The following is a 12,372-nucleotide window of genomic DNA, read 5'->3' as shown; positions in this document are numbered from 1 at the left end:
CACTGCACTCCAGTCTGGGTGACAGAGTGAGACTCCAACTCAAAAAAAAAAAAAGAGACAAACAATTGTGGTATACACATATGAAGAAATATCATTCAGTTATAAAAAGGAATGAAGTACTGATATATGCTACAACGTGAATAAACCTTGAAAGCATTATACAGTACTAAGTGAAAGAAGCCATATACAAAAGTTCACATATTATCTGACTCCATTTATATGAAATCTCCAGAACAGGTAAATTCATAGAAAGAGAAAGCAGATTGTTGATTGTCAGTGGCTGGAGGTAAGGGAAAACAGAGGATGACTGCTTAATGAGTAAGGGGTTCTTTTGAGGGTGATGAAAAAATGACTGAGCTACATGGAAGTAAAATAGATACAGATTCAAAAAAGGTGCTATATCTCAATTTGTAACCTGGAAAACTGAAGATTCAAAGTGATTCTAAGCCGTGATACAGATACTGATGCAGTAGAGCATGTACTCATTTTTTTTCCAAAAAAAAAAACATAGAAGATAAGTCTCTAAGTTACTATATAATTTATATAGATTTTGTATACATAAATTAATAAATATTTTAAGTAGACATTTGCCTATTTCATCCACTTCCCTAAAAGCGTATTACCTAGAAGCCCAAACTTCACCTGCATGCAGCCTACTTATGTAGTAAATCTTCACTTGTACCCCACAACTCTATAATAAAAAAATACATTTTTTACAAGCTTCTTTATTTAGGTTAGCCTATCGTTTCAAAGGAAAAACAGCATAAAGATTTATATTCAGGATTTCCTCATATTCAGGCATATATAACACAAACATATACTTTTTTAAACTCTGGAAGGATATATCCCAAAATGTTTACAGTGATATGTTTTTGGTGTTGAGCTTGGATTTATGAGTTATAAATGTCTTAGAAGTGGGGGAGCTCCCCGTCTGCATTTTCTAATTATTCAACAATGAACATATATTATTTCTACTTAACCATCAAAAAATGAAGATAACAGTATCTATTTAAGAGATTCTGTGAAGATTAAATGAGATGATATACACAAACTCCTAACACAATATTCAGCATAAGTACACAATATTTGTTTGATATTTGCTTTGTAAATTTTCCTCAGGATTACCTATGACAAAAGCACTCATTTTAATCCAGGCCTGGGTCACCTCCCTAAATAACTGTAATAATAGTCTCTTAGCTGATCTAGCTGCCTCCACATACCCCTTCCCAGCTTTCCTACTAGGGCCAGGGTTAGTTACCTAAAGCACCACTCACATCACTCCCATGCTAATGGCCCTCCACTGCTTACATGATTAAGTTCCAAACATCCTAAGCCTTGCCTCACTGGTCATTCCCTTTTTCTTTCCATTTATTTATTTCTTCAACAAACATTTACTGAGGGATTTTATGTGTCTGGTACTGTGGTAGGAATGAAAAGAAATTAAGTTAGGTATTCTTCTCTCAAGGAACTCACAGTCTAATAAGGGAGACAGGCATATTAACTAATAAATATAAACCATGCAATAAATTCTAAATATAAGGCCCAGAGAGAATAAGTGCACATAATTAATAATGGAGTGGGAGGCCAGGCTCGGTGGCTCAGCCTATAATTCCAGCACTTTGGGAGGCCAAGGCAAGTGGACTGCCAGAGCCTGTGGGTTCGAGACCAGCCCGGGCAACTTGGTGAGACCTCATCTCTACAATAAAATAAAAAAACTAGCTGAGTGCAGTAGTGTGCGCCTGTAGTTCCAGTTACTTGGAAGGCTGAGGCGAAGAATCGCTGGGAGCCCAGCAGGTTGATGCTGGCTTGGCTGTGAGTGTGCTACAGCACTCTAGCTTGGGCAACAGAGTGAGACTCCAATTAAAAAAAAAAAATTGAGTGGGAAAGAAATGAAGAAACTACAAAGAAGAGAACTTACAGGAGGCAAGATTTGAATGGGGTTTTGGAGGGTGACAACAAATAGCTAATTTCCAGATATAAACTCTACTCAATTTACTTCACACCTCGGCATGCTCTTACACATCAACTCAAGTAAAGCCCAGCAAAGTCCTACCTCCCTTTACAACGTTTTCTTGTAACTCTAGCCCAGTGTTTTTCAAACTGTGGGTCAAGACCCATTTATTAGTTACAGAATGAATGTAAGAGGTCTCAAACATTATTTTTAAAGAACATAATAAAGCCTGGAACCAATTCTCAAACTTTTTGATGTCAGAATGCTGTAACATCACCTATAGAAAACCAGCCCTCCCGCAATGCCCTTTGAAAATGAGACGTAGCTGTTCAATGGGACTAACACAAATGAAATCCTTTGCTACTCGGCTTCTGACTCAATTTTTCTGTTTCACAGTCACCAACTTAGCTTTTAATGTGTAAAAAAATTTTTTTTCGTTCCATCTCAGCCTTCCAAGTAGCCAAAACTACAGGCATGCACTACCATGCCTGCTAATTTTTTATTTATTATAGGGAAGAAGTCTCTCCAAGTTGCCCGGGCTGGTCTTGAACCCACAGGTTCAGGCAATCCACTCACCTAGACCTCCCAATGGACTGGGATGACAGGCTGAGCCACCAAGCCTGGCCAACATGTGACACTTTTAGGGCAGTTCCAGATAGGGGGAATGAAGGGGTGCAGGGAGATTTACCCCAAAATATGGCTCTCCAGTATAATGAATATTTTGAATTAAAAGCCCTAAAAAAAATCAATAGGCACTGGAGGAGATTTTTCCTCTATCTTCATAAGAACTACTTGGGCCCCCCAAGAAGAACAATTGCCTTTCCTTCCCTTCACTGTTATCTCATTATCTATTAAAGGAAAGGAGGGTAAGAGTGAAATCAGCATTGGCCCAAGTTTCCACAATCTATGTCTGTCTCTCAGGTTTCGGTTTCCTCCATCTGTTCTACCAATCATGGGTTGCCCCGCAATAGAATTCCTCTTCTTCCCACTCCCATAACCCATTTCACCAGAATGCAAGCCCTCATTCTTCCTGTAACCTGAGATACATTTCTGTAATTCACTGGGAAGTTGGGTCTTCATTTTGAAGGCTCATGTGTATACACGTTAAATAAAAATTTGTATGACTTTTCTCCTAATTTAAAAAAGGAACACTGTAGCATTCTTAGAAATTGTTAAAGACCCTAAAAAGCTTTTGCTTATGTGGGTTATAACTATTGATATTTGCCTATTAGAGACTATAACTGAGTAATTATTAAAACGTTAATTTATTTTTAAAACCAGCAATAAATCATTATGTGAACCTAAAAAATATTTTATAAAAATAAATTTAATTAAATGTTTAATTTATTAAAAAATGAGAAGAATGTCACTATTTTACATTTTTACAAATATCTTTAACATCCAACTTAAGATGAATGGATTCTCATACTTGCTTCTGCATTCAATCTGTTTCAATACTATTTTGGTTAAGGTATATGAAGGAAATTTGGTATTCCAATGATAAGTCTTTGGAAAAGGAAGTAATATTTTAATAGTCTTTTCACATATCTTTGAATATTCTTCTTTAATACTATACCAAAGGTTATGCAATGTGGCATCTGAAATCATATCAATGAGCTTTTTCATACTCTGTCATATTAAAATCCACCGCACTTTGAATGAACTTTTTGCCTAATCATGATCTTGTAACATTATGTATTGTGCATTTATAAAATACAAGTTCACTAAGTTATAAAGATCTTCTCAATGTTAACACATTTCATTATGCAATAATTTTAAAAATCACATTAACAAATATCACCATCAATCTCATCAGAAGTCTTTATAAGTACTTGAGCTGTCAAGATCATAGACTGGAATATAAATTTTCCAAAATTCTAAATTTTGCTTGAAAGCTCAAATCTTATCATTGGCAACAAATATTATTACTGTTTTCCTTGAAATGACAAGGTCACTTCATAATTTATAATAAAATGCCAGAATAACCATAGTCTATCAGTTGTTCTTTCAAGTAAAAATGGTATTCCATGAAAAAAGTTCAATGAAAAAAAATCCAGATGACAACTCATTCACACACAAAAGCATTTTTCCTTTATATAACCATCATACTTGGTATGCAACAAACAGTGCTTTAAGTATATTATTCATGTTGTCACACAGAAGATTAAAAAGATGCATAATTAAGGATGGAGGATTAACCAAATTTGTACCCCTTCATCAAGAACATTCTTAAGTGAAGCTTGTTTATTCCCCCTTCTTTAACCGCAAGTGTATGGCAGTGAAGAATATAATTATTTAGTAGTCATTATATTCTTTTGGTACAGGCAAGTTGTGGCATAAGCCCATGTTCTAGTTTTGATATGTCACAATACTCTGCATAGTGAGGTATGGCAGGGAGGACAGTTGTTGGAATCACACTAACCTATGTCTTCAGCAACTTACTAGCTCCATGACTGTGGGAAGTTAATTCATCTTTCACTCTCAAACTCTTCACTTTTTAAATGGGAACACTACCCACCTCAAAGGGTTTTTACAAGGATTAAGATAATATATGCAAAGTGACTTATACAGCTCCTGTTCCTTAATGAGGTAGCCCTGCTAAAGAACAAAAATGGTATGAAACAATGTCTTAGTTGTATACAGCAGTTCACCAACATACAGAAACACAGGCAGTTCTGACAAATATGAGGGGCCACAGAAATCACCTAATTCTAAACCAGTTACTTTACCAGCACCCTCTTCACCTTGGACCATACTCATATAACACAGACTGACCTTATGGAGAAAACCAAAGTAGCACAAGGTTTTAATGTCTTTCTCAAGCTTTTAGCAGAAGTTGGTGCAAACACACCCTCCTACTCATAACATTTCTGTCGGATAGATAACATTATTCCCTTTAGATTGATATGGTTAAGATTCACTGAGTTTAAGAGATGTGTCCAAGGTTTCACAGGCGGTTAGTTAACAAAAGGGGGCCTGGAACCCAAGTCTTCTAATTTGGGGTTCTTCCAACTGTAACTTAGAAATCTAACTGAAAAGATGAAATTCACTTTGTGTAACCATTGATAATTATCTGCATCTGGATCTGAATGGAATAACAGAAATGATTATGTGAATAGTTATTATGACTGAAAATGCCAATTGATAACCATCAACAAATTAGTTTGTGTTGTGCTATTCAATTCAAACTCAAACTGAAGACTTCAAAAGCTTTGGCACTAATAAATAAAAAAGATATATCCTAATTAGCCTCCAAATAAAAAGGAAATAAATACCAAAGGGATATTCTGTATTCCTGAATATACTCAAAAAAATCCCTTTAAGATAGGCTGCCATGTTGACTATTATAGGTTAAATTTAAATTAACAATTCTGCCCCAAAAAGATCACTATAGACAAAATAGTAATATTTTAATTTATTTTATACATACATATATTCCTATTTAGCTTTTATGACAAGTCTCTTCACTCACATTATATTCAACATGATGTCAAATCACCTCTGCTGCTTATTCGCAGAGTAACTTAGGACAAGTTATTCACCTTTCTGGGCCTTAACTTTCTGATCTGTAAAATAAATATGATTATGTCTACATCTTGCAAAGATATTAAGTTTAGGCATAATATAAAGCAACTAAAAGTGGGCCTACCCTATAAAGAAAAGTTATTATTCTAACAATTTTTATTCTATGCTTTGAGTTCACAATCCAACCTTATCCCTCAGTCTCCTAAGATCTGTAAGACTGAGTAAAAATTGACCTTTCCTACTTTGCTGTTGCTTCCAGTGCCCTACAGGTTACAACTGCCAACTCACTGACCTAAAACGCCATATACTTTTGGTGTCCCCAAAGCAAGTTCCTGAAATTCCTTTTATTATAGTAATTCCAAGTCAGAAAGAAGCTAATGCTCATTATTTATCAATTCAATGATCTGACAATTCCCATGTTAATTCCTGCTTGGCACCAACCTAAAAGACTTCACACCCATCTGAGGGTTTTTTGTTTCTTTTTTTTTCCTTCACACTAAGTTTCAAAGAACACAAACTTCACTTTTTAAAACACAAGGTCAGCTATGAAGAACTTACAAAGGAGCTGCCTCCATCAGACCTCGTCCAACCTCGATCCTGTATCAGCTCCGTTATTCAACGTCCATGGTTCTTCCAGTCCTCTTAGATAACAGACACCACTAAGTAAAAAGCACTTTGTAGAAAGAGCCAGAGAAGACTATAATACAGTTTTCTGTAGGAACAAGTAAGTAAGAGAGTTGGGAAAAGGGCAAGAGGCAAGGAATTCAGAGATGAGAAGGTATTAGGGCTCAAGTGGTGGCCGTTTCTGAGGGACTAGAATTTACTATACAGATTTGTCAGTGAAAGGTTGAAGGAGAGGGGAAAGGAAAAGGCACTAACATATGCGCACTGCAAAGCACCAAATAATTTATATACACTATTTCTGGATATTATTTCCATTATCAAGTGAAGAGAGTGAGGTTAAATGACTGAACCAAAGACAAATAGCTAGTAAATGGTAGAGCCAGAGCTACAATTATAACTCTTTTTTTCTATTACATGATAACAAAACGGCTTAGTCCAGAAAAGCATTTATCCCAAAGCAATACTGCCAAGCTATAGGGAAGGTAAGTGTGCTCATCAATACACTGACTTAGCCAGACTGTTTCCCTTCCAACAATGGGAATAACTCAGAGCTAATTCATCTTTAACCTGTGGTTATCACCCAATTATTCCCATTAGTAGATGAAAAGCAGTGCTTCTTAGACTTTGGTGTGCAGAAAGATCACTGGGTATCTTGTAAAAATTCAATGAGCTGTGGGTGGCACCTGGAATTCTTACATCTCCTAGGAGATGTTGAAGCGTCTGGGTCTTGGGCTGGAGGCTCTACCACCTAAATACTAATAAAATCTAATTCCCTCAATCAATTACACTCAGTGCTTCCCAATCCTTTCTGATCACCTGGGAATCATTTCAGAACTACAGACTTCTGGGTTCCTCCCTCCTGGATTAAGCAGTGTCTGGGATGAAGCCCAGGTTGATTTTAATACAGCAGTCCCTTGGTGTCCAGGGGGGATTGGTTTTCAGGAACGCCCTCAGATACCAAAATCCACAGATACTCAAGTTCCCATATAAAATGGTGTGGTCTTTATATATAAGCTATGCATATCCTCTCGGATACTTTAAATCATCTCTAGATTACTTATAACACCAAATACAATGTAAATGCTATGTAAATAGCTGTTATTCTGCATTTTTTAGTTGTATTATCTTTAGTGTTGCATTGTTAATTTTTATTGGTTTTTTAAAAAATATATATTTTCAATCTGCCATTGGTTGAGTTCTCAGATGTGGAATCCGTGGATGTGGTGGACCAAGTATACAGAACTGGGACTGCTGGGCTACACTATCTCCAGGCACATTCTAACACATATGTCTATATTTCCAAGAAACACACAATTATTAATCACAACAACTACATCAAACACTGACTGGGAACATACCAAATGACTAAGTGCTTTGAATATTAGCTTACTTAATCAATCATCAAACCACACTGTAAGGTTAGTACTTATAGAATTACCATTCCCATTTCATATATGAGGAAACCAACAAACCAAGAAACTGCTACTTTTCCAAGGTCAGTTAGTGAGTAGCAAGACAGGAGTTCATACTTGAACCAGTCTGATTCCAAAGAGTCTGTACTCTCAGACACACCACCTAAAGCTGCTTACCACATTACCCAATGATAATGTCACTGATTTTAACAGACACACTTGAACAAATAAATTCAAATGGGTCAGCTCAGAAGATGTCGCCCTGGAAAGGCTACATTCTTATTCCTCAGATGCTATCATCATTCAAAACACTGCCACTGCAAAACTAAATAATCTAAGAGCTCTTGATCTGAAAATAAAAATGCCTTCAAAACCCAAACCTATGACTTTAAATATCTTTGAATAGGATAAAAGCTCATCAATTGAGCATAGATTTGATTTTTTGACAACACAAAAGCAGAAAATGGGTAATCAAAGAAACCCAGAGTCTAATGAGGTATATTTTAATGAAAAATTTGATGTCAGGTATTTTCCTCATAACTCATCTCTGAAGCCGATTCCAAATGAGAGTTCTTTACGTTTTGCGCAATGGTTATGTCACCAGAGCCAAGGTGACTATTTTGAAGGACAATATCATTTGAATGCACAGGTTCTGTTATATTTGTTTAAACAAAACAAAATAAAACAAAACAACCTCTTAGTCACACCAAAAGAAACACATGTGCCCTCCACTATCAATACAAACATGTACGTGTTCAGAACAACTGTCTTGAAGCATGCAGTTTTCCTTTCTGCTGCAAAAGCAAATGTTCCGATTTTCTTTTCAGATTTTCTTAAGTGTGCTTTATTTACATACGCCCATCCATATAAAAAATAAGTACCATAATCAAGCATGAGTGAAGCATTCAGCTGCATGCAGCATCATAAAAGACATTATACAAAGGTATATATCCAAAATATGCACACATAACGCCCTCACATACAAGGGATAGAGGCACACACAAATGCTACAGGGATATAACTATTAAAAAGATATTACATTTCTACACCTAGAAGAGCTCCTTTGTTAAATAAATACGTCCTTTTTCAACAAAGAAAATATTCTGCAAATTCAGAACGATTTATAGATTTTTTTTTAAAGTCAGGCATTAATGCAGATCAGCACAATTCCACACAACCAACCTCTCTGCTTGAACTGGACTTCCCACACCTTACTGAAGCCACAATTCCCCTGCATAAACTCCCACTCCACCACCCCCCACACACACCCAACTCCCCACCAACCTCACAGGGGTTCCTGGGCTGGTCCATGGAATCTGATGACATCACTCTCTTCCTTCCTGGAATTCTAAACCCTGCTGCTCTCCCCTTGCACACAGCTACCATCTCCATGGCAACCTCACCTCCTCCTGCTTCCCTATTGGCTTCATGGAACAGGATACACAAAAAGGTTTTCCGTTCTTCCCACACCACCGCCCCCCCACCCCCCACACCAATGATGCTTTCAACAGGAACCTGAGCTAAATTTAGCTACTTGGGATTCAGAGTCCTATGACTAAGAAAACACAGAAAAATGTCCACCTTCTTATATTCTACCCCTCAACCCCACCCCAAAGTGGCTGCTTCACTTCTTCCTCTCTAGCCCCCAATCCAAAGTAAGTGGAGATATCTACTGAGCATTAAAAACAGCCAAACTGTCTGTCCCACATATAAGGTTGGCAGAGAGAAAATTCTCACACTCACCTCCTCCCAACAGGAAAATGTTTAAAAGAGAACAAATAAAAGTAGGCAAAACCCCCCAAAGAAACAGCTGGGACATTTTAGGTGCTGAACATCCTAAGCCAAAGATTGGGAACTCCACACCTAAAAGGAGAAAAGTCTCTAACCTCTAGAAGACTGAATTCTCCGGCTATTTTCGTAATGTGATTTCCTCCATCATAGGAAGAAAAATGGGGAGGAGGAGGAGGTAAAAAAGACTGCACGCTCCAGTGAACAAACACACTAAGCCTGGAACCACAAATTCTAGGTCCAAATCCCCACCCCAAAGACTGACCTACTATGTAAATTGGAGCAAGTTCTCACATCCTCGTCTAAAAAGCAAATCCCACACAGGGATATTATAAAAATCACTGGCAAAATTAATGTAAAGTAGTTTCACTTGCTGAGCTCAAGGGACTGAATAGAGAGTATGCTGATATTGTTATTAGTGAAATTCCTATGGATATTAACAGAAATTAATAATCTCCAGAGGAAGAATCTGGACTTCTAGAAAATGATTCTTTTATAATCATAGATCTACCATAAAATGCATGAAAGTTCTTGAATCACAGACAGTTCCTATAAAGGTTTCTACTCTAGTAAAATCTAGCTATATTCACCTCACATATCAGCTGATTTGTAACTAGGATTTTCTTTGCTTAATCCAACTCTAATTTTGAAATTGCTATTCACTCTCCCCAAATGATAATTCAATATGAACCAGAGTTTCATTTTCTAGCTTATATGCCCACTTCCATTCTAGAGAAGTAATTCTTTCTCAGAGCCATATTTGATAGCGAGGCATGGAATCAACCCAATGGTTATGCCCTATATGACTCTGAAAGACAAGACATCAATTGTGACCAAGTAGGAAAGACTCCAAGCAGGTCAGAGACTTGTAGTAGGAAAGGGAGTGGATAAAAATAAGACACACCCAGGAAAATTATATTTTTGGTTTGCAGGGCAGAGATTCAGCTCCAGGGCACCAATTCTCCAGGAAAAAAAAAAAAAAAGACATGAAAGGAAAATAATTTAGTATAATAATAATCATCTGCCCCAAACAGAACTTAAACAATTTAGAACATTTATTTAGCAAAGTCAAAATGTCCCTCTAGTTAACAGATAGGCATCTACAGTAAGCTTTACAACTGTTACCTAAAACAACAAAGGATACAGTATGTGCTAATAAACAACTGAAACTCACATTCCAGTGGAGGGGGCATATGATTAGCCCATCTCTGAGATATTTGCTTTATTTCACTCTTTGTTGACTTCTACCAAGCCATTTTTTATATGAAAGCATTCCTGTGTACACCACTTGTCAGATGTAACTATTAGAGCACTATCCCAAAGGACCTTCTTAACACTCTTAACATGGTCACCTTATTCTACTATGGGAAGACTGAAGCAGATTCTGAAATTGCCCATCAAATCAATCACTGAACTTGACTTACGTTATAACAATGAAATCTATCAACAATGGTCTGGACTAAGTGGAATGCTGCAAATAAAGCTCTATTTATCTACTCTTCCATTCAAACATGCATTAAGTGCACTTATATAGTGTGCCAGGAGTTTTCTATGTGTTGCACTATTTCTCAAAAATAAAAACAAAAAACATCAAGTAGTATTCTTTCTCCACTTTGCAAGCAGAATTCCAGAGATGTCAAGTGATGAAGGTTATATAATTCATTATTTAATTTTCTTAAAAAGTCAGGATGATAACCCAGATCTGTTTGCACTCCTTTCAAAGCCTCTGAGTTTTTCTACCTGGCTTCCTACTCACAAAGTTAGAAAAAACATCTAGAACTCATTTCGTATCTGTGTTCTCTTATGTCTTCAATAAAATATAGGTTACCTGACATCAAGGTAAAAGTCATACATTTTATGTATTACTAACAGTATTAAACCCTATGTAGGCACTCAATACTTATTATTATTCTAATCCTATTATCCTAAACTTCTGGACAAATGGCAAAGATTCTACTCAGATCTTTTAAAATTAAAATTAGCTTGAGAAATTACTTGCTGAAGTGAAATGACAAAACTTCAGATAACATATTCTGGAATTTAATTTTCTAATATTTGAGATGAAAAAATTATCACTATCATAATGCCTATACTGGCCCAGTCAGACTGTCATAATGCCTACACAGTCCTATTTGTTAGTTTTAATCCACAAACCACAAAAAGTCAAGACCTATAAATTAGATTTATGATTTCTACATTCTACATATAGAACCAGAGCATTTCTCCAGGGATTTCACTAAAATTAAAACAGCTGATTAGAAGACCATGCTAAAGAGGCCAAGGTCATGCCTCTGACACCCATGTGAACCAGTTAGCATCACTCTCTCCTAGAGCCTCAATACACACCCTGTTGTAAATATACACCCTTTGTTTTACTGAGAAAGTATGGTAAATAATCACCTCTTCTAAAAATTAAAAACACGTGCCTTCTGATGTCAAATATTAGAATCAGATTTTATTCTTTAGAAAACAGCCAGTCTTTCAGAAAATATGCCCAATCATTCATTCATTATTTATGTACTGAATACCTACCACATATATCAGTTGATCTCAAAAGGGTAATACTGAAGGACAAATAAAGTTCTGTGTAAGTGCAGTGTAGCCAAGGTGTATATAGTATGGTCAAAGAACAAAAGAAGGATGACTAGCTCTAGAAGATGTCATGGAGAGTGAGCAGGAGTTTATTTAGGTAAATAAGGAAGGTAAGAGCCTTCCAGGGAGGGAGAACAAAGATTTGCAAAGGTATGGTCATACAACAACATGGCAAACTTACTAAGGTCAGGCTGAGAATTGACAGGTAGAGAACTGAGAGGAGGCAAGGCAAAATTTTTTAGATTTTGTACCTAACCCGGATTAGGTTTTCCTAAAATGTTTAACTCTGAATTAAATTTCCAAAAAGTAAAGGAAGAAAAATTTTTAATACCATGGAGTTTTGTTCTCTTTATAGTCTCCATGATAAGAATAAAGGCCATTAGCCGGGTTCAGTGGCTCAGCCTGTAATCCCACGCCTTTGGGAGACTGAGGTGAGTGGATTGCCTGAGCCCGCGGGTTCGAGACCCACCTGGGCAACTT

General features: G+C 36.6%; 1 protein-coding gene across 4 annotated transcripts in view; it reads right to left on the bottom strand.

Moving 5' to 3' along the window:
- RBFOX2 (RNA binding protein, fox-1 homolog 2) overlaps positions 1-8,898 on the bottom strand; it is a 221,432-nt gene extending 212,534 nt beyond the window's left edge. For all 4 annotated transcript variants that reach the window (XM_021712199.1, XM_021712197.1, XM_021712198.1 and 1 more), the window contains exon 1: positions 8,797-8,898. In XM_021712199.1, coding sequence (XP_021567874.1) covers positions 8,797-8,898 — 102 coding nt within the window. The remainder of the gene's footprint in view (positions 1-8,796) is intronic.
- Between the last annotated feature and the right edge of the window lie 3,474 nt (positions 8,899-12,372).

This window comes from Carlito syrichta, unplaced genomic scaffold (assembly GCF_000164805.1).
Source record: "Carlito syrichta isolate Samal-C Ts95f unplaced genomic scaffold, Tarsius_syrichta-2.0.1 Scaffold303123, whole genome shotgun sequence".
Lineage (NCBI taxonomy): Eukaryota > Metazoa > Chordata > Mammalia > Primates > Tarsiidae > Carlito > Carlito syrichta.
This window is presented reverse-complemented; position numbering and strand designations above follow the sequence as displayed.